The sequence below is a fragment of the Anthonomus grandis genome, chromosome 10 (assembly GCF_022605725.1).
Source record: "Anthonomus grandis grandis chromosome 10, icAntGran1.3, whole genome shotgun sequence".
Lineage (NCBI taxonomy): Eukaryota > Metazoa > Arthropoda > Insecta > Coleoptera > Curculionidae > Anthonomus > Anthonomus grandis.
In genome coordinates this window covers 2,826,969-2,848,064 of record NC_065555.1, presented here as the reverse complement: position 1 = coordinate 2,848,064, position 21,096 = coordinate 2,826,969, and the positions used below count along the sequence as shown (strand labels likewise).

The 21,096-nt window shown below is 34.2% G+C and overlaps 2 protein-coding genes across 2 annotated transcripts; both read left to right on the top strand.

Moving 5' to 3' along the window:
- Positions 1-925: 925 nt before the first annotated feature.
- LOC126741228 (syntaxin-12) lies at positions 926-7,759 on the top strand. The gene is made up of 4 exons (XM_050447601.1): positions 926-1,488; positions 1,544-1,721; positions 7,132-7,381; positions 7,431-7,759. Exons 1-4 carry the CDS (start codon positions 1,274-1,276, stop codon positions 7,607-7,609), a joined length of 822 nt encoding a protein of 273 aa, XP_050303558.1. The 5' UTR covers positions 926-1,273; the 3' UTR covers positions 7,610-7,759.
- A 70-nt stretch (positions 7,760-7,829) lies between these two features.
- LOC126741229 (syntaxin-7-like) lies at positions 7,830-16,263 on the top strand. The gene is made up of 4 exons (XM_050447602.1): positions 7,830-8,061; positions 15,544-15,709; positions 15,762-16,008; positions 16,068-16,263. Exons 1-4 carry the CDS (start codon positions 7,904-7,906, stop codon positions 16,247-16,249), a joined length of 753 nt encoding a protein of 250 aa, XP_050303559.1. The 5' UTR covers positions 7,830-7,903; the 3' UTR covers positions 16,250-16,263.
- The last annotated feature ends 4,833 nt before the right edge of the window (positions 16,264-21,096 follow it).

Sequence of the window (21,096 nt, the reverse complement as noted above, 5' to 3'; positions counted from 1 at the left end):
TCTATAAAAAGGGAAATTTTGAAGTATTAAAGCAATTATTAAATCATCATGATGAATTTCAAGCTTACTATAGAATGCTACCTGCAAAGTGTGGTCATATAATATTTCTCTACTTCCTGAATAAATAAAATGGTGTATGTATTTATGTAATATCGTCCTTCATTTTTATTTTAAAACGTGACACGACGCGCCGCAACAAATATCGGACAGGCTGATTAACCCCTATAAACTGTTTATCTATGAACACATCGCTCTTTACATTTAAAACAATCTGTGTTTCCTCCCATATCTGTATTAAATATTAAATAGTAAAATCGGCAAAAATACTACCACAACTAAAGTGTAAATACAACGATGGAAAATAACGTTAACGTGTGATTTCGCACACTCTGAAAACTCCTAAATATCACGGACCGCCGTTGAATATTTAAACAAAGAATACTGCTTGCATTCCAAACCTTTATAGCCTGGAGTATTGTTTGGCTATTGTTTTCATTATTTTTTGAAATTATGAGATATTTGATCAGAAAGACATATCGCGACGTCGATTAGCAAGTAGGAAAAATTATTACGCGTATTTTAAGACACAACACAACTGTACTGTCCAAAATTAACCACTTAAAAATTTAAAAAATCGTGCGGCGTAAATAAAACACGTCCGTCGAAAGTAGATTTATTACTCTGACATTTCATTGCCAAGGGTAACTTGATGGTTAAAGTTAACTTTTGAAAAATATTTACAATACTGACCCTGGTTTTTAATATTTAATATTTACAATACAGAAAATTTGCTACTTATCAACAGCTTAGTGTGTTTAAGCCATAAATCTACGTCTCTTCAGATATACAGGAAGTGAAGAAGAATACTCAAAAGAACAGCTAATTGTCAAAACAAGGAGAGAAGTAAATAAAAAAACTTTCAGGTGCTTATTTTATTAATAATTAAATGTTTTATTAATGCCACTTAGCTTTCTACTACAAATAACCATATATACCAAATATAATCTAAATTGTCTATTCCGAATGGTTTTTATAAATATATAGCCTTTGCTACAAACAACACTCACTACCGTAACTGTCTGTTCACCTCATGAAGAGAAGAAGTGAAGAAGAAGAAGAAGAAACCAAAAAACCAGCTGATTGTCAAAACAAAGTAAAAAAATAAACAAAAAGAACCAACTTTTAGGGAGTGTTGTCTATTAATCATCTTCAGATTCTTCATTAATACCGTACCAGAAATAGAACACCGAAATTTAAACGTACCAGCACCACAATGATGAGTCGTAAACCCAATTATGGGTCAATCACAGACCCAGAGGTGGGCTACAGCGGCTTACCTCCCAACAGTGAGACATACACCGAATTTAACAGTTTATGTGACGATATTGCCACAAACCTGTACACTATCAATTCAAGTATTAATATTCTCCAAGAAAACTTGAAGCTCATCGGATCAGCCAGGGATAATGTAGGAATAAGGAATAAAATGTGAGTGCAAAAGTACTCGATGACAATAATTAGTTCTATTAAATGGTTTTTTTAGACATATTACTCAACTCAGTGCCAACCAAGTCGCTTCCCGGTGTACAAAAGATATAAGCAAACTGAAGCTGAAATTGAGTACAAAAGCACTGAAAAATGATAAGCAGAGGAAGCTGCAAGCCGATAAGCTCGATGAAGACTTTAGGGATACTGTTAACAAGTATTATGCATTGCAGAAGGTTTGTAAGTTACTTATGTAAGCTTTTCATTAAAATTGCAAGATTTTTTAATCGGGGCATAATTTCTCTTAGATGACTTTAAATTCAAATTCAAATATGCTTTATTGTTTGAACAAAAAATTGTTATAAACAAAGCTTCACCCAATCCTAAAGAGACAGAGTTACAAGGTTAAAATTATATTTAAAAATACAAGTTACAATGACAAACAAAGTTAAACAGTTAAAACTTACATTTTTTTTTAATTAATAAAATCAACTATATCTAACTTTTCTTAACTAAGTACAGTTCAACATTTAGGCATAAAAAAAAAAAAAATAACATTTAAAACAAACAGGTTAGGAAAAGAGCTAGGTCTCCCTTAATTAATTAAAATCTGATTGTCGTTGAAATATTCAGCCACAGAGTAATAACCTCAACCACTTAGAAATCTCCTCAAGAGAAATTTAAATTTGATGAGAGATTTTGCCCCTCTAATGACAGGGCAGTTAGCAATAAGAATATTATCAAGACAACGGTTATTTGTAAAACAAATTAGTTTGGTCTTCTCTGGATTTAATGATAGTAAATTTGCCCTGAACCACTCATATATAAGTTGAAGATCAGCCAACATGGCTATTCTCAAAGAGTCGGTATCAATTTAATAACTATTTTTGTCCTTATAAGGTTTAAATTTAAATGTTTAACTTCCTATGTAAGAGTATCGGGATTAAATAACAAATTATCACCCAATTTCTCTTGTTCTCATAGTTTCTAAAATTTTTGAATGAATTTTAGAGAATCCATTAATTAACTTAATTGTTGAAATACAATTATAAAACTTTGTGGCTAATATACTGGACCTTTCAAGTCAGTTAAAATCTGGAACAAGATCTCGACAGTTTCTAGTTCTGGAAGTGTTCATGAGTTTTATAGAGATTTAAGTATTAATGGACATGCAGCAAGCACTGTAGAATGCAAACAGAAGGTAGTCTCAAGATTCTAAGCCTCTTAAATGATTGCCTGCAATCTTCACAATATCCCGGTCCAGTCAGGATATGAATGCATTTTCTCCATGACAAAATAGCCAAAAAAGTTAGATAGTTAATGTAACATAGGTAGAGAGTGAAAATTACTATGGTATGCTGTAAGAAGGCAGAGATGTAATGTTCGAATGCATGTTAATCCCAGATTGAGCTAGACACCAAGAAATTTAGCCTCCTTTGCAGAATTTGAGAGAGTAGGATGGCCAATTGTATTATTTATTTAGCAGTTTATTTCCAACAGGCAAAGCCCAGTTACAGGAAAATCTACAATTAATGTTTTGAAAGTGTAAACAAGTATTAAATTACCATAAATTAAATAACAAAAAGAAAGAAAAATAAGGAAAACTTAAATTACTATAGTAACATCATGTATATATCAAAATTGGACAAGGCATGGGACAAGGGAAAAAAGAGAAAAGGAATTATGGTAACTGTTGGTTTGTCAGAGACAAGACTAGATCCTTTTTGCGGCTTCCCATTCCAACATCTGCCTTGGTAAAGAGATCAATTATTTATGAAGGTATAAAAATCTTTAACCACCTACTAGAGGACATTAGAGGGGCAAAATCTCTCATCAAATTTAAGTTTCTCTTGAGGAGATTTCTGAGCGGTCGAGGTTATTACTCTGTGGCTGAATATTTCAACGACAATCAGATTTTAATTAATTAAGGGAGACCTAGCTCTTTTCCTAACCTGTTTGTTTTAAATGTTTTTTTTTTTTTTTTTTTTTTTTTTTTTTTAATCCCTAAATGTTGAACTGTACTTAGCTAAGAAAAGTTAGATATAGTTGATTTTATTGATTCAAGAAAAGAAACGGAAGGAAAAAGGGGAGAAAGGGAAAAAAGGAAGAAAGAAATGTAAATTTTAACTGTTTAACTTTGATTCGTCTTTGTAACTTGTATTTTTAAATATAATTTTAACCTTGTAACTCTGTCTCTTTAGGATTAGGTGAAGCTTTGTTTATAACAATATTTTGTTCAAACAATAAAGCATATTTGAATTTGAATTTATGGAGCATACAAATGTGTCACAGGTTGATGATACTGAATTAAAAATTCTGCACATTTGATATACGGGATCCTGAAACTTAATGTTAGTTCTGGCGCGATCTAAAGCAAAAGTGATATTTGCTCTAGAAACAAATCGTGGTACATGAAATAGAATATCGTTCAAGAGAGGAGGAGAATTTATTTGATTATTGACCAACTTCCATAAGAATGTTACAAAATGAATTGTTCTCCTCATAGCCAGAGATTGCAGATTAAATCTACCTAACATCAGATCATGATCAAGTCCCCTAACAGGATATATTCCATCCTCACGAAACATAAGAAACTTTAAAACCCTTCTCTGAACACTCTCGATGTAGCCAACATGGCTACCAAGGACACCACACCAAGGAACCGTATTCCAGTCTTGATCTAACAAAGTACAATAGTTTTATTGAGTTTGAGTTGTTAAAGAGTCGGCTATTTCGAATGACAAAACCCAGAAGTTTCAACAAGGAGGTCACTGTCTGTTCAATATGTGGCACAAATGTGAGCCTATCGTCGAATACAACCCCTAGATCTTTAATAGAAGTACTTCTACAGAAGATTTGATTGTCTATATTGTAATTAAACAAAACAGGATCCTTGGTTTGGTGAAAGGAGATCACACAGCATTTCAAGATGTTAAGACATAACTGATTTCAACTGCACCACCCCCTAATTAGGTCCAAGTTACTCTGTAAGAACAAGCAGTCCAAGATACTATTGATACACCAGAATATTTTCAGATCATCAGCATAAGCTAGTCTAAGGCAGGAAATCAATTCTATAAGATCATTAATATAAAAGATAAAAAGAAGTGGGCCGAGATTGGATCCCTGTGGGACTCCAGAAGTTCAAACAAAGGTATTAGATCTGCAACCTTCCACCTCAACAAACTGCAGACGGTCAATAAGGTATGACGAAAGCAACGAAATTAGCCTTTCTGAGAAGTTGAATTGCTTGTTCAATTTTTCCAGCAGAACGCTATGATTTATCTGATCGAAAGCCTTACTGAAATCAGTATACACCAAAACAACCTGACTTTTTCTATCGAGGGCTGAAGAAATAAAATGAGTCACATTACAGAGGTTAGTGAGGAATAAAACCGTGCTGATCTATAAAGAGTAGTGATTGAACTTGGAGAAGAATTCTGTTATAAACAATAGTTTCAAAAGTTTTGGAAAAATTGCAAAGTATGGAGATAGGTCGGTAGTTGTCGATTCTGTTTATATCGTATTTTTTGTGAATTGGTATTACTTTAGCACATTTCCAGACGCCTGGAAATTTGCCAGTTTTCAAAATAAGGTTAAAAATATGACATAAAGGCCGACAAAGGACAAACATGCAGTCTTCAAAATTTGGAACACAATCTGGACCGGCTGTCAACTTGTTTTTTAGCCTCCGACTAGCAGCAATAATTTCCTCAGTGGTAATTGATGGAAGAATGTCAATGAGGTCTGAGGAATTAGAAAGAGGATAGGTTTCTGCGAGGTTGATTGGATCTTTATAGGCATTCTGAAAAAGTTTGGCAAAAGCTGGCACAATATTTTCTGTTCCTTGAAAAGAATTACCATTGGCATCGCACATGATAGACGGAAGTGAAGAAAGACCTTTCTTAGCTCTAACAAAAGACCAAAACGATGAGGGATCAGTGACAATGTTCTCCTCGGCTTGGGTCACAAATGAGTTATAGGCCTCACGGGTTTGAGATTTTACTGTCTGACGAAGCCTGTTGTATCTGGAAAGATTAAGTTCAGTGGGAGAGGATCTATTATCACGATATGCTTTTTCCTTCTTGTTTTGAAAACCATACTGGAAATCACCGTCGTCTTCGTTGTTTTAAAGGTGCTGAAGCAGCAAAAGCTGAATCAAGTCTTTTGTAAAGTTCCTTGCAAGCGCTGTCATCGCAAGACAGACAACCAGTCTGCATCAAGCAACAAATTAGACATGAGTGGAAAGTCTGCTTTTCTGAAGTTAAACTGCTCTAGATTATTTGAACTTATAGAAGGATTATATTTATGAGGGGAAGCCGATTTAAAAGAAATTGTCAAAGCACGATGATGCAAATCTTCGTCAATAAGCGGTGATATACTTTTGATGACACTGACGTCGCAATTTGAAAAAACCAAGTCAAGAAGCCTATTATTAACGTTTGGAATATTGTTAAACTGCTTCTCGCATAGGTTGGTCAAAAGCTTGCACTTGACACTGCTAACTTCGGTTGTCTGATAAGACGGAACATTAAAATCTTCAACAATCATAACGCGTTTTGTGTGGACCAGATCCAGTGACAAGTCTCTCTCGGTTTTTCAAGGAGGGACATAGATCACAAATAAATAAAATACAAAATAACCATAAGTGAGCTTACAACCTAAAATATCTATAAGTGGTGTGGAGTTAAGGTTATGTCTTCCAAGTTAACCCTCTCTAGGTGGATGTTGTGGGAAGCTGCGACCAAGCAGCCACCACCACGAGTAGCGGCCACTCTATCCAGCTGTCTGTCAGATCTGAGCACTCATGTTTATATTATGTCTCAAGGTAAAGTTAAATCTTTGAAGTGTTAATGGAAAGACTATGCGTCGAAAAGCACTGAAGAAGGTTGGTTTCGGAGGTCTGTGAGAGTCCATGTCATCAATATGTGAAGGATGATAACTTTGGTAGTAAGTTGTGTCGTCAGCAAGCAAAACGGTGTTTACTGATACCCCTCGTAAAAAGGCCCAGTTATTGAGAAAAATAAGGAATAGTACAGGTCCGAAAACAAAACCTTGTGGCACTCCATACTTCAATGGTTTAATGTCAGATGTATTCTGATTAAAGCAAACATTGAACTCTGTTTGACAGGTATGACTCAAGCAACTTAACTGCTTCAAAATGAAGATTATAGGCATGAAGTTTTTCAAGAATACTATGTGTTACACAATCAAATGCCTTAGTGAGATTAAGGAAAGAGGCTATATGGTATTAAGAAAGTACTAGTAAGATGGTCCACAGCAAGAGTTGTCATTCTGCTTATACAGAATCCAAACTGAAGAATTGCAAACAAACCATTAGACTCTAAATAGTCATTAACTTATGTTTTTAAGATGCGTTGATACACTTTAGAAAGTATAGGCAAAAGGGAGATTGGGTGGTAATTATTATGATCATCAGACTAATAGATCCTTAGGATGGTTTATCTAAATATTGCATTCCCTAGTAGATGCTCCAACCAAAACTGCACATAACTACTCAAATCCTATAACTCAAAATAGCATTTTCATGCTCAAATCCGTCCTCAGGATTTTCTTAATATTAGTGTTAAAAAAAGTGGTTCCTGAGTTATGCTCAAACACATAATTCCTTCTCAATTTTCTCAGCAACTGGCAGATAAACAGAAAGCAAACCTTTTACTCACACAAACGGTGGAGCACACACCCTCGGACGATGATGACCAGGAAAATGACGCTCAACAAAAACAATCCCAACTCACCAGAGAACTTCAGTTCGAACAAGAACTGATGCTGGAAAGGGAGGAACGTATTAAGCAAATCGAATCCGATATGCTCGATATTAACCAGATTATGAGGGAGTTGGGAGCTGTGGTACACGAACAAGGAGATACTATAGGTAAGTTCGTTTATTTTATTATTCTAGACTTATTTTTTGTATTTTTTAGCGACGATCGAGAGCCAAATAGACCATGCGGCCGGAAGCGTGACAGAAGGGGCGGGACAGTTAAAAAGTGCGGCCGGATACCAAAATAAATATCGAAAAAAGTTACTTGTTTTAGTTATTATCGCCACAATTATCGCCGTTATATTGATTTCTGTATTAGTAACTCAGTTGAAGAAGTAAGTTCATCTGACATTCATATTAATATTATTAGTATTATAATCTCTATTGTAAAACCCTAAAATAAGCCGTTTATTAAGTTTTATAATATTTTATTATGCAAGATTTGTAATGTTTGAATCTGACAATATATATAAACAATCAATACGTTAAGGTTGTTTCAGTAAATATGGTTTTATTTAAAACATGTTTCCTTATCACAAACCGCTTAATGAATAATAATTTATATTTAATCGGGAGAGTGTAATATCCACATTGATTGTCGCGAAACGAGTTTAATAATAGCCAGTTTGAAACATGGAAAACCTTAAGAGAAATAAAATAAATGTTGAGGAATTATGTGCCAAAATTGCTGCGGAGATTGACCATATGAACTTAAACGATATGAAGATGCTGGAAAATTTGGGGAAAATGGTGGGGACGCCTAAGGATAGCGAGATACTCAGAAATAAGATGTAAGTAGCTTAATTATTGAAGTATGTTTCAAAAACTATAAATTTGGTGGATCTTGGACTTTGATTCCCAAATACATCTTCAGGGATTCTTCGTTAATAATCCTTTTCCACTACTTATTTCCATTACATTAGATAAGCAGTTTGCAGATGGAACCACTGTCAAGGAATTTGTCTAGTCTGTTTTTGTATATATTTCTATTTTCTGCAACAAGTTCTGGAAGAGAGTTCCACACACTAACAACTCTGCTGGTGAGGAAGTGTTTTCTTTCTTCGCAGGATCGCAAATTTTTCTGTTTGGAGTTTTTTAGTGTGCCCTCTAGTTTTGTCTGTGACTGGTAAGTGAAATGTCACTGTTACAGCTTTTAAGTTTCTATGAGGTCTTGTTTCTTTCAGAGTTGTTAAATTGAATAGCTTTAATCTATCCTCATAATTATGACATGTCTCTAATGTCAATAGAAATTCTGCTCGCTTTTCTTTGGACTCTTTCTATGAGCTCTATGTCCTTGACAAAATAAGCAAAGAACACATGTACACCTAGATATAATCTGTGTGTGTACAAAACATAAAATATAGTTATAACTAGAAATAGACCCAAACGCTTATATTTTTCGAATTTTCGATTCTAAGTTGACATTTGTGTCTCTCTATACTGAAAAGTTAGTTCAGAAAACGTATAGAAATCTAGGATTTATAACTAGATGCAGTCAAGACTTCTCATGCTCTGTCTGTTCGGTTAGTTCGTTCTAGTTTGGAGTATGCTAGTTTTGTATGGTCTACATTTTATAAATCGCATATTGAAAATATTGAGAAACTCCGAAATAAATTCTTAAGAAATTGTTCTTTTGAATTTAAAGTTCCATGGTCATACTGATACATGCAAATCGCTCATGTCAGTTCTCTCTTTGGACCCACTTGAGTTAAGGCGTAATAATTCAGACTTGTGTTTTATTTTTAATTTGATTGTGATTATCTCTTCTATGTAGATCTTGATAGTAGTTCTTATGGATAGCACAATCCTATAACTAGAATGCAACGTTCTTTCGATAGGTATAGTCTTGACTTGCACGTTTCTTTTAGAAGTTTTAGGAGTTCTCTCAAATTGATTAGTGACTCGTGAGTTTAACATGTTTCTTTCAATTAATTTTTAAAATTGATTTATGTCTTAGTATTATCTAGCTTAGGTTTTATTTTTGTAAAATTGGTGGATACCGTTAATAAATAAATAAATAAATATAAGACTATAATATACCACAAGCCGACATTAAACTTATTGACAAAATAACATTGGTTGAGAAGTAACATTTAATTTTTATATAACCTGACTATCTTCACAGCACCATAGCAAAAACCTCAAAGTTTTCACAAAGCAACTTACTTATCTTTTTACTAAATAGATCTTTATTTTAAACATGTCTTATATTACTCGGTACAAGGTTAAAAAGTTTGGGACCAAAGTATGTTAGAAATCTTTAGAGTAGTTGTTTTTGGGAGGAAAGGTACATAACAGATTGTGAAGTCTATCTCCTAGTATATTAAACTAAATTCTCTACATACTGTCATAATGGTTTTTATATATAAAAATAAGCGCTGTTTTAGCATATAATTGTTCTACTGTAAAAACTTGTACTTCTTGATAGAGAAGGTTTGTAGATTAACAAAGTAAGGATTCAAAATCGTATGGCAGTACTCGTTTTGGTCTGTTACATACATTTATTGCAAAATGCTCTCCCTGTAAGACAGATTAAAGAATTAGTTTTTTTCAGCATTTGAGCTATATGTGTTTCCCATTTTAGGTTTTATGTCAGTACTCCCAAGTCTTTTTGCTCATTTACAGCTGATATGCCTGTATTGTTGATGTTCCAGGTTTCTCTGGTTTGTATGTTGGCTAAGAGTTTGTCAAAATCTGTCAAGGCATTGCAGTAAACCTATCTGTCATCTGCAAGCATGAATGGGTCCAAGGACTGAACCCTGAACAACGCCACTGAGTACTGCCTTTAACTCTGAAAGCTGTTAATTGACCCTCACTCTAAAGCTTCTAGATTTGTCTGTGTTCTGTATGAATGTCAATATTTGTCTTCTTATTCCAGCAAAATGGTTCAACTTGTAAAAGAGACAGTCATGAGGTACCTTATCAAAAGCTTTTTCGTAGTCTAGATAAAGCACATCTATTGGTTGTCCATTGTCCACTGCTTCTGTCCAGCCATTCAGGCAGTAAGAAATGATGATTCAGTTTTTTAGAGCAAATAATTTTAAGGCATTTGTAATGATTTTTTCTAGGATTTTGCTGAGCGACCATGTTAGGCTGATTGGCCTCTAATTTAGTGTTTCAAATTTATTCCTTTTGTTTCCAATTTGGAGGTATATTTCCATTTGTTACAATTTCGTTAAACGCAGTTCTTTTATGCTACTAAGACAGTTTTGATGATAGAGATGCCATCCTCCCACGAACTTAATAAATATACCTGGACTGTCAATTCAATGAAAAGTAAATGACCACTACTAGGGGGCCGCCATTTTGCGTGATTGTGTGCCAGAGTTGCAAGGGTCTAGAAAACTTAAATCGTTTTTTTGATTTAAATCATTTTAATGACATAAGTCATTTTATTTTAATTCATTTCAAAAATGCTGACTTAAGACTTAAAATTTAAGTCATTTTTTAAATTATTTGTGACTTAAATACTTTTGTCTAAAAAAAAAGAAACTTAAGTCAGTAATAAAAGACTTAAATCAGAAGTAATGATTTAAATTAAAAAAAAGATTTAAGTTTTTATAAAAGACTTAACAAGGTAAACCATTTAATTTATTTGGAAAAGATTTAAGTTCTTAAAGAAAAGATTTAAGTCAGTAGTAGTAAAATATATTCATCGCGTAGCGGAAGATCAATCATACTTCAGTGCCGAGTGTGCCGACGACCGACGCTCTCATGCCCGTCAACTGAAATCGAAAATCGACTTCCGATAGAAGGGCCACTGTCACTATAGAATAGGTTATACTGATTTTCGTGTTTATTTACAGAATGTCCAAGGAAGACTTAGAGTTGGATGACGAAATGCTCTTAGACACTGAGAGTGACGATCTAGAAACTCTAGAAGATGCTTTCGCTCCAAGCGAAGATGAGAGAGATCCTAACTACGACCCAGCTACTGAGGCCAGGAACAATTTTTAAACCAAAATAGAGGATTATTTTAACGTAAAGTCATTGGTAAAGCCACAAAATAAAATAAAAAACTATATCAAACCAAGTGACCCAAGATCTGTAATGGAAATTGATGAAGCTTCCGTATCAACTTCTAGTTCATGCTGTCCTCAAGAAGATGAAGATAATGAAGAAACATCAAATGAATCAGCATTATTTGATGACAAATTTTTTAAAATTGTTAGCCGAAGTAATAATTTTAATATTGCTGCAATATGTCAAATTTGTAAAGGCACGAAATCCATTAAAGGAAAAACAACAGTAACAACAAATTTTATAAGGCATTTAAAGGTTAAAGCACGCCACAGCGTTTAATGACTATACTAAATACAAAAGAGTTAAAAAACAAAGTCTAAAATCAAAATATAAAAAGGATGATAAACTCTCAGAGTCTGAGCAGGTTTAGAAGCCATTTAAGAGCAACAAGCAGCTAGATATTAGATATAGTATAGCTCAGGCAAGTGCCATTACGCAAGATCAATTCGACCAGCGGCTTCTTAAATTTGTTATTAATACCATGAGCTCCGTTTCAGTCCTTAGCAATCCCAATTTTATTCAGATATTTGATGGATTTAATTTGAAAGTTATGTCCAGAACAACAGCTGTAAAAAAAATAACGTCGCTAAGTACTAACTTTTTTAGTGACGTTAAATCTTTGCTACAAGATGTGCCATTTGTATGTACCACAGCTGATATCTGGTCATCCAAGAAAAGAAGCTTTTTGGGAGTGACATGTCATTGGATCGATAACCAAACACTTCAACGAAAATCAATCGCATTAGCATGCAGACGTTTTAGTGGAACACACTCATTTGACAAAATTGCAGAGATTTTAGATGATATTAACATTTTTATTGGCTTGTCTGAAACAAAAATTATAGGAACGGTAACTGATAATGGTTCCAACTTCATTAAAGCTTTCAAGAAATTCGGAATAAATCTTCACGGGGATATTATCTTGCAAACAGTCCAAAACGAAAAGCAAGAGTGTGACGATGGAATTCCTATTATGATGTACTAGCCCAAATTTTAAAGGAAAAAGATAAACTTAATGTTTTGTTTGAAAAATTAGATTTAAAATCACAGGTTCTTAAAGAATCTGATCTGGAATATATTGAAGAGTACATTAAAATTCTTCAGCATTTAGCATATGCTATCGACATATTGCAAGCCGATCAAAATACCTACTTTGGTAGCGTTTTCCCAACAATCGGAAGCCTGTATGTTAAATTTCATAGAATGAAGACTCAAAGTTTTAGATACTTAAATTTAGTAGTAGAGAGCTGTTTAAACTCTTTAACAGTGCGGTTTGCAAGCTATTTTTCTTTAACAAAATTGTCATGGTTTGCTTTAGTTGCCACCGGTTTGTTTTGATTTGGGACCAGAGAGCGTCCCCGGGAGAGATAAATACATCCTATTGGTCGAAATGGCTAATAGTTCAGGAGAACTGTCCCTTTTGACACTAAAGACAGTCTTTTTGAGAGAGGTTTGTTCTTCTGGGTTTGGGTAGGTTCTCTTCCCTGATTAGGTTCTCTTCCCAGCAGGGTCCCTGCTCCCAAGTCAAGAAGACGCACGGGCCAATTTTTACTAGACATGAATGGTCCATTTGATAGCTTAATTAAAAACATTGCTTAGGGTCCAAATTTAAAAAAATACTTTCCGATAAGTGACAAATGTATGTATTATGTATATATTTAAAAAAAGTTGTTTAAGTTGGTTTAATGTTCCCTGTAAATTTAGGTACTTGTTTTATTTTCCTACTTGAATATATTATGTTCCTTAGGTTCAGCTGTGTTTAACTTTAATATAAATATTTTCAAAGTTCTAATATAGTGGTTTTATTTCCTCAGGGTGCCGGGTGGGATCTATAATATAACTTAATAATATTGTAACAAAACATTAAAACAAAAAACTTGCTTTCAGGTTCAGCCAGCTTGAAAAGTGTAGTTTACTTATATGATATTTGTCAAAAAAGGTCAATGTTACTTGCCTATAGTACTCACCAGTGCAGCCCCTATCTATCCTATAACGTTGACCAATTTAATTGTGATCACCCATTATGATAACTTATAAAATTAGATAAAAGTGATATTCTAGTTGCATTTCTGCCACATATTAGCCAGTAATAGTAAGTACCACTGTACCAGTAATAAAATAATATTAAAATGTACGAAATATAAATTCTTGAATGTAATTTTTGTTATATTCGCTTGAGAATTTTGGTTTATATCATACCTTTTTTTGACATTATATATCAATGACTTAACTCGTACCGCATAATGATTTAAATCAAAATTAAAGACTTAAGTCATAAATTTGATTTAAATCATGCTATTTTGACTTAAGTCTTTAGTAAAATGACTTGACTTAAAAGGAAATGATTTAAGTCAACACTTAAGATTTAAATCATTTGAATGTTGAACTCGATTTGACTTAAAACTTAAATCATTTTGATTTTGGATGTGACTTAAAACTTAAGTCTATTTAAATTTGACTTGTTGCAACTCTGTTGTGTGCTTTCGATGTTGGTCACTGTGACAAATTTCAGTTGTGCCAATTGTAGGGAAACAAAACAGTTAAAGTTTTTGAGAGGTTATGTTGACAAAAATACAAAATAAAAAGTTACATTCAGTTAAGAAATTAAGATACTTGCGTTAGATCTGTGGTTTTTCTTGTACTTCTTTGAGAATTTTTGTTAAAATTTATGAAAGAAAGTAATCCTCACCTAAAATTAAACAAAGTTTCAATTAACTTGGGATAGATGCATGCACTTTAAAATATTTGTTTTATTATTCTGATAATCTTGAATCTTATAAATCTAAACTTAAACTTGAATCTTATAAATTCTAATACCATGAAAATGATGATATTAATTTTAATTGTTGCTTGTATTTACTTAACAAATTCAGTTAAAAACTCTTTTATTTTCTTTCTATTTCTACTGTTACAACTTTCTGTCTGTCCTTCTATGTGCAGTGTTTCCGCATTACTAGGTACAACCATCTATAAAAATCAAAATGTAGATGATTTTATGAGGGTTTGTAAATAGCAAGGGTTTATATAGTAAAAATAAACAACAATATATTATTCTATATTAAACACAGACAGACAATTCACAATAATTCTAGTAGGAAGCTATATCGCCTGTTGTAGACGATATAGCCAAGCGTCGTTTTCAAATCGCTAAAAACTAGGCAATCCGGTATACTCACACGTCAAACGTACATTACCGTTATTTAATATATTTTTTGTTGGCAACACTGAAAATGTTCAGAGTGACCAACATCAAAAGGACACAACCACTATAAAAATGGCGGCCACCAGGCAGTGGTCATTTTTGGGTATCGTGGCCATATGCATTAGCAGTTCAGATATATTTACTAAGTTCCTGCAATCAATTTTGATGTCATTTACTGCCTCCTCTACTAATTCTACAATAATATGCTTAGAGTTAAATTCTGGAATGATTTTAATTTCATTGGGAAGAATTGGAAAGTTTTGGGAAAGTTTTTTAATGTTTCAGCAGAATATCTCCTGTTTGAAATTAGTTTAGGTACTTGGATCTGTTTCAAAATTCCCAGTCATGCAAATGGCCTGATAAAGTTCTGTTCGTGTATTTATAGAAGTTTTTCTCCTCTCTTTCCAGTAAGCATTCCTCATACCGACTGCATGCTTTAGTTTATTGTTTTGATGTCTTTTCCTGTCAATCTCTTTAAAGATATTATGGTTTTTCATAGTTTTTATGAGTGGTCCTTAAACGTATGTAATTTTCTCTGATTTCTTGTACGTACCTCTTCTACATTTTTCACTCTTTTGTGTCTGTTCCTGAAAAGTAATATGGCGGTCATATTTTGCTTTAAAGAAGTTCCTCTTTACTATTTTTCTAGTATTGATGTCTTAAGTGTATCTCTATTGGTAATTACTGCATGATCACTTTTTCCAATGGGGAATTCAAGTTTGATTTCGCTGATAGGTTTTTTGTCTGTGCAAAAAAGCAAGTCTGTGTTTCCCTATACTGGTTTTGGTAATTACTTGTTTGCAATTCCATCCTTTATATGAATCAAGGAATTCCTTTGATGCTTGTCTTGCTTTTGTCATAGAAACACTTTGCCAATTAATTAAAACCGTAAGTTTTCCTGGCAAGTTATTTTCAACTCCTATAGTAAATGTTTGGCAGCCTATTGTTACTTTTAAAAGTGTGGCATTGACAATTGTTGCTACATTCACTCTTACAATAAACAGCTACATTATTGATTGTTAATATGATTTTTAATACATATTTTTAGCAAAAAAATCCAGGATAACTTAAACGAACAACTGTTCCTAATAACACGCGACATCAAGGAAATCAACAGTCCTACTGCGGAAAAAAACGCCAAACTAAACCTGCAACGCGAGAGAATCGAAGAAGCGTTCAAAGCGACCCTGGTCCAATTTAATGATATGCAAAAAGTATTTAGAAATTACCAACGTTTCCAGTTAAAAAATTAGGCACCTTTTTCAGGACATAAAAACGAAACAAAAAACCCATATTCTGGTTAAGATTGACCTAAACAAACGATCGTCGGACGATCACATTTTACTGGATTCCACCGAAGCCCAGCAAGTGCTTTTAAAGAATATCGAAGAAGAAGAGAACCGGATGTTGAAACGACAGGCGGAAATGCAAAATATCCAAACGGATATCGTGGATCTGCATCAAATGTTTTGCGACTTGGGAGAGATGACTGAGAAACAGGGAGAAACTGTTGGTTTGTATATCCACTTATTCAAATAATGCTTAAAAAAATGGGATATTTATGTTTTCCAGACACAGTGGATAAAACCATATCACAAGTGGCAGAAGAGGTGGAAATAGCCACGAAAGAGCTGAACGTAGTCGAAACTCAAACGTGCATGAGAAGGAAGACCATGATGGTGTGCTCGGCTGTCATTATTATTATTATAATTATTGCCATTTTAATTGGTGTTATTTCTCATTTTTGTAAATAAATACCTTGACAAGATTATGGTCCAAGGTTCTTTTATTGTCATTTTATAGTAAACTAATGTATTCCAATGGAAATTTGCTATTCCCTCTTTGGCATATTGTTTTGGGTAAAATTACATACATTTTAAGCCTTTATCCACAATTTTAGCTGCGAGTTTCAGAAAAGTTGCCAAACTAGACCTTTACCAACTTATATCAATTGGGACACCTTGAACAGTGTTTAAATCTACAGTATTTTAGTGAAAGTGCCATTATACAAGTACTATTAAAAAGCTTAATAAATGAATTTGTCTTACAGTACAGATGGATTTAGACATAGACTTTTTAAAGTTCCTTTTTGTATTGATCAAATTACTGCAAATCTCTATAGATGAACTGTATTTCCCAAGAACTTATCCAAAATTTAAAAACCCAATAAAAATTTAAATACATTAATAGGCGCTTGTATTTTACTTTCTATGTATAATTAATTAATAACATTTTTTTGAGATCAAGACTTTGTGTTGTTCTCTTTTGATATGGTCTTCAATGCAGGCTGGGAAGGAATTAAAAAACTTAACCCACTGTGTTAATGGTAGAGTCTTTGATATAACTACCTCTAGTAAAATGCTTGCAAGTGCCAGAATGTCTCACAAACCTGAAAAGATTACAAACAAGCACTGGGTAGAGTAGAACTGCTTACAGTAGTCTCTGTAACCTATATGGATCCTTAGGCAACGACAATATTTCATGAAAACCTTCTTTTTCCTCATTCATAATATCCAGAGTTACATAACCTATACCGGTAATTTTTTTGTCATCGATACATTGTATATGTTCGCAGTTTGTTTTGGAACTATCTCTAAGACAAATAGAGCTGAAATAAACACAATTTCCATGAAAAATTTCGTTTTCTTATCCATAATTCAAAAATCCAGAATTACATAACCTATAAATACAAATTGTTTCTCGTCATGTCACACACCATATTTTCTAATACGTTCACAATCAATACTCTTTTTAAATGATTTTCAAGGCAAATAGTTCTAAAATAAACAGAATTTCCATGAAAAAACTCTTTTTTCCATCTGACTTCCTAAATTCAAAATTACCTAACCTATGTCATCATCATGTCATTGTTTGACATCTGTCATCTGTCCAGTCTCACTAACTAACACGTCATATTTTCAAGTATGTTCTCAGTTTATACTCTTTTCAAATGATTTCCAGGGAGAATAATGCTTAAATGTACAGAATTTCCGTGAAAAACTTCTTTCTGATTCACAATTTCCAAAATCTATAATTGCATAACCTAAAAATTTAAATCGTTTGACAGTTTTGACACTTTTGACGTTTTAGCTTTACTCTAACCCTACTTATTTTAGCAATGTAAACGCCAACCACATACAAAAATTCCATTTAAATATTTGAACTTTTGACAAATTCTCCCTTAAGCAGGACATAATTATATCTTTATCTACAATAACACCCTAAAAGTTCATCAGGGCAGTAGTATCATCAGCATACAAATAAAAGAAAGAATCAGGATAATTGTTTACCAGGTCATTAGCGTACACCAAAAATTGACTTACAAGGAACTTCATTCTGAAGCACTATAGTAGTTTTACATAGTATTTGGGCTTCTGGAGGGTGCTCTATACAATCAAATGCCCTAGATACATCTTAACAAGTAGCATGGGTAATGTTGTGACTTTAAAAGTGTTTAATGCAATTATTAATAGGTTAAAAAAAGTCTTTGGGTCAGGTTTAGTTTGGTATGAAATCTTTCGTGGAACATACTAAAGTTCTATCAATGTTATCTGAAAAAAATATTCCGAATTGGAGGTAGTTTTAAGCGCATATTTGAACGTAAAGGTTTTCTTCATTAGAGCACAGTTTTCGGGCTAGCATAGGAACTACTTGAAATATTTTCGTGATTTTTTTACAGTAATATAGAGGCATTCCTGAGGATGGATATGAGGGCAAAAACATGATTCTGCGTTAATGATTTAAGTAGTTAGCGCAGTTGTAGTTGCAGTATTTTTTTTGACAATTTTTTTACCAAGTTTTCACTTTACCCGAGAATATTTTAATGAAATAATTAAAATATTCTTTAAAAAGTATTTAGGAGGAAAGAAGGACTTCTTTCCCAATAGTTTCATATCAGAATGTTTCTTGTACCTCAAACAGTTCCTAAGTTAGAGACGATTTTGTCAACCAAGGTCCAAGAGACACCGAATTTGTAGTTTCTGAAACACTTATTGAAAGCGCGAGATTTTTACTCAGTTGTGGACATTTTTGGGTCTAACTTAGGAACCACTTGGAATATTCCCTTGATTCTTTTACAGTAATAGCTGAGGTTAAGTTTGCAGATAAAGACGTAATTCTTGAGTAAGTAATGAGGGCAAGAAAAGGGCGTTTTTTCCTGATATATTGACGCCGATCACACATTTGCCTATCTACTTCTCACGAATAAACTTAATTTTTAATGATTTTTGTTAGAAATTCGGTATCGGTGAGACGACATCATTATAAAGTACCAACAAGTACCAATTTAACGTAAATTCAAGCACGTCCGACCTGACTCGACCGATCTCGAGATCGGTTCGTTTTCTTCATATATAACCGCTCATTTTAGGAAATCGGTAGCTAGTTAATACCACTGTCAATTTAAATGGAGTCCTTATGAATATTCGTGCGTATTTCAGTGGGCACCCATCAGCCCGCGAATAGACAACACAATGGTCTGTTTCTGTAGGCTAAACAATGAACGGTCGCGGTCTGCCTTTTACCAACTCGGGCCCCGGCTCCGATTCGATGCAAAATCGGACGAACGGCGGGTCGTCGCCTTAATTTATCGACCAAATTGGAAAAATAATACTCGCGGACCCGCGTTTATTGTCCGCACGGACGTTTGAACGCCGAAAGGGGGACGAAAATCGATTGTTGGGTCATCACGTGGCTAAAACCTTGACGCGATTGTCACAATTCGCGACTACAGAAAGAAAAACCCTAACACATGTACAAGAATAGTCATAGATTCAATTTTTGGAGGTTGTTCGGAAGTCGAATTGCGTAACGAAACGGGTGAGGGCTTACCAGGATTTGCACCTAAATAAGGATTCGCAATTGAGGTGCCAAATGTTTTATTGTCTAACGGGAATGGTGCCAATGTTACAAAACATCTGTGGACATTCCAAAGGATCATGTTTTGATCTTCCAGGAATTGGAAAGCTTTCTCAGGTACCCCAGGCTTGTGGAGGACTTTTTAAAGTCTTCCAGGACTTGGAAATAATTTTTCATTTTATTCCAGGCATTTAAAACCATCTCGAAAACAAAGGTGAGTTATGTTTACCATCTATGCTTCTCGGTAATGTCATAAATTGCGTCATAAATGGCGATTTTTTTTTGTTCTGAACAGTTCTTTTCAGCAGCTGCGTCCTGAGAGAATAAGATACTTACTATTTTACTGTAACATTCGACTGTTGATGTCTTCCCTGTAAAAGTTCTCCGTGTAACCGCCCGTTGATTTTTTTCAATTAAAATCGAGAAATCAAGCTGTTTAAACCAGGTTGTTATTACATTCATTGCATTTTCACAAGCACAACAACAACAACCACTCCCTTCCTTATCCATAGACCATAAAATATAAATAATTAAGTCGCAAGGTCCATAGATATGCAAAATAGACGACTGCATATGCAGTTTTCCCACTGCAGCAGCAGTTGCAGATTAATAACACAATCAAGAATTATCATAGACAAACAGGGCAAGAAGATCTTCTAAGTGATCCACAGCAGATCATTGGCGAAGATCAGAAATAACGGAGGTCCAAAGATGGATCCTTGTGGAACCCCAAGATCCAAAGACTCCCTTTCAGCAATCTGTGACCTAGTAGAACAATAAGATTTTTCCCATTTCTGGACTCTATATACCTCTTAAACCATAACTCTTAAGTTTATTGTATAGCAGCTGATGGTCTACCAAGTCAACTGCCGTGTTAAGGTTCTTGAGAAGTCCCAAACTGCAGTGCACTTCTGCCTGAACGTGTAACGAATAACTGAATAAAGCTGAAATTTCATTAAATACAATTCTTTCAAGCACCTTAAGACATTGCACTCAACAGGGATATTGGACAATAATTGTCTACACTTTTTCTGTCTCTATTTTTTTAAACATAGTGGCAATGGCGAATTTTTCTAGTGAGTAATTAGTAAGGTAGCATAACGATTTGTTAATATATGTGGTAATTGTCCACAATCCACATGCATTCGATTTTTTCAGACTAAGAACAACCTCAGCATTGGACATATCTAACTCCACGGTTGGAATAAAGAGGTTATTTATATGATCAGGTCAATCAAATGTAACTTCCTGTGAATATGGTTATCACTGGCTAATGCCTGTGGAGTTTCCGTAAAAAATCTGTGGAATTCATTTGCAGTTACGTTGCAGTCCCTATAGTTTCCTAATTCTCTACACGACCACTGTCAACCGAGTGAGAATTCAATTTGGGGTTACCCAGGGCTTTCTTATCAATTCTCCATACTCTTTCACCTTTGTTCGTTGACTCAATGAAGATTATCAGAGGCTAGTGCCAATTGGCATGTTCCTCTCTAATCACCCAAAAATAGCGGAGACAATGGGTGCCTTTTTGGTAGGTCCCAACAACGATTTCAAACTTGCCGCGCGTACCCTCCCCGACAAAACTAAGGAGTACGACCCGCAGAAGACGAAGAAGAAGAAGAAGACGGACCCGCGACCGCCAACTTATACCTGTGTGCCTAACACGACCGCCAGTCCACGGTACTACCTAAGCTAAACCATCAGGTGGGGCCAAGGGGGCCGTAAAGGAATGCGGGAGGGGGGG

What these genes read in the sequence shown, in the direction of transcription:
- LOC126741229 (XM_050447602.1), top strand. Translation starts at nt 7,904, where the DNA reads ATGGAAAACCTTAAGAGAAATAAAATAAATGTTGAGGAATTATGTGCC. An exon ending in GAGATACTCAGAAATAAGAT is followed by an intron (nt 8,062 to 15,543) that starts GTAAGTAGCTTA and finishes ACATATTTTTAG; the next exon opens with CAAAAAAATCCAGGATAACT. An exon ending in AATTTAATGATATGCAAAAA is followed by an intron (nt 15,710 to 15,761) that starts GTATTTAGAAAT and finishes CACCTTTTTCAG; the next exon opens with GACATAAAAACGAAACAAAA.
- LOC126741228 (XM_050447601.1), top strand. Translation starts at nt 1,274, where the DNA reads ATGATGAGTCGTAAACCCAATTATGGGTCAATCACAGACCCAGAGGTG. An exon ending in GTAGGAATAAGGAATAAAAT is followed by an intron (nt 1,489 to 1,543) that starts GTGAGTGCAAAA and finishes TGGTTTTTTTAG; the next exon opens with ACATATTACTCAACTCAGTG. An exon ending in CGAACAAGGAGATACTATAG is followed by an intron (nt 7,382 to 7,430) that starts GTAAGTTCGTTT and finishes TGTATTTTTTAG; the next exon opens with CGACGATCGAGAGCCAAATA.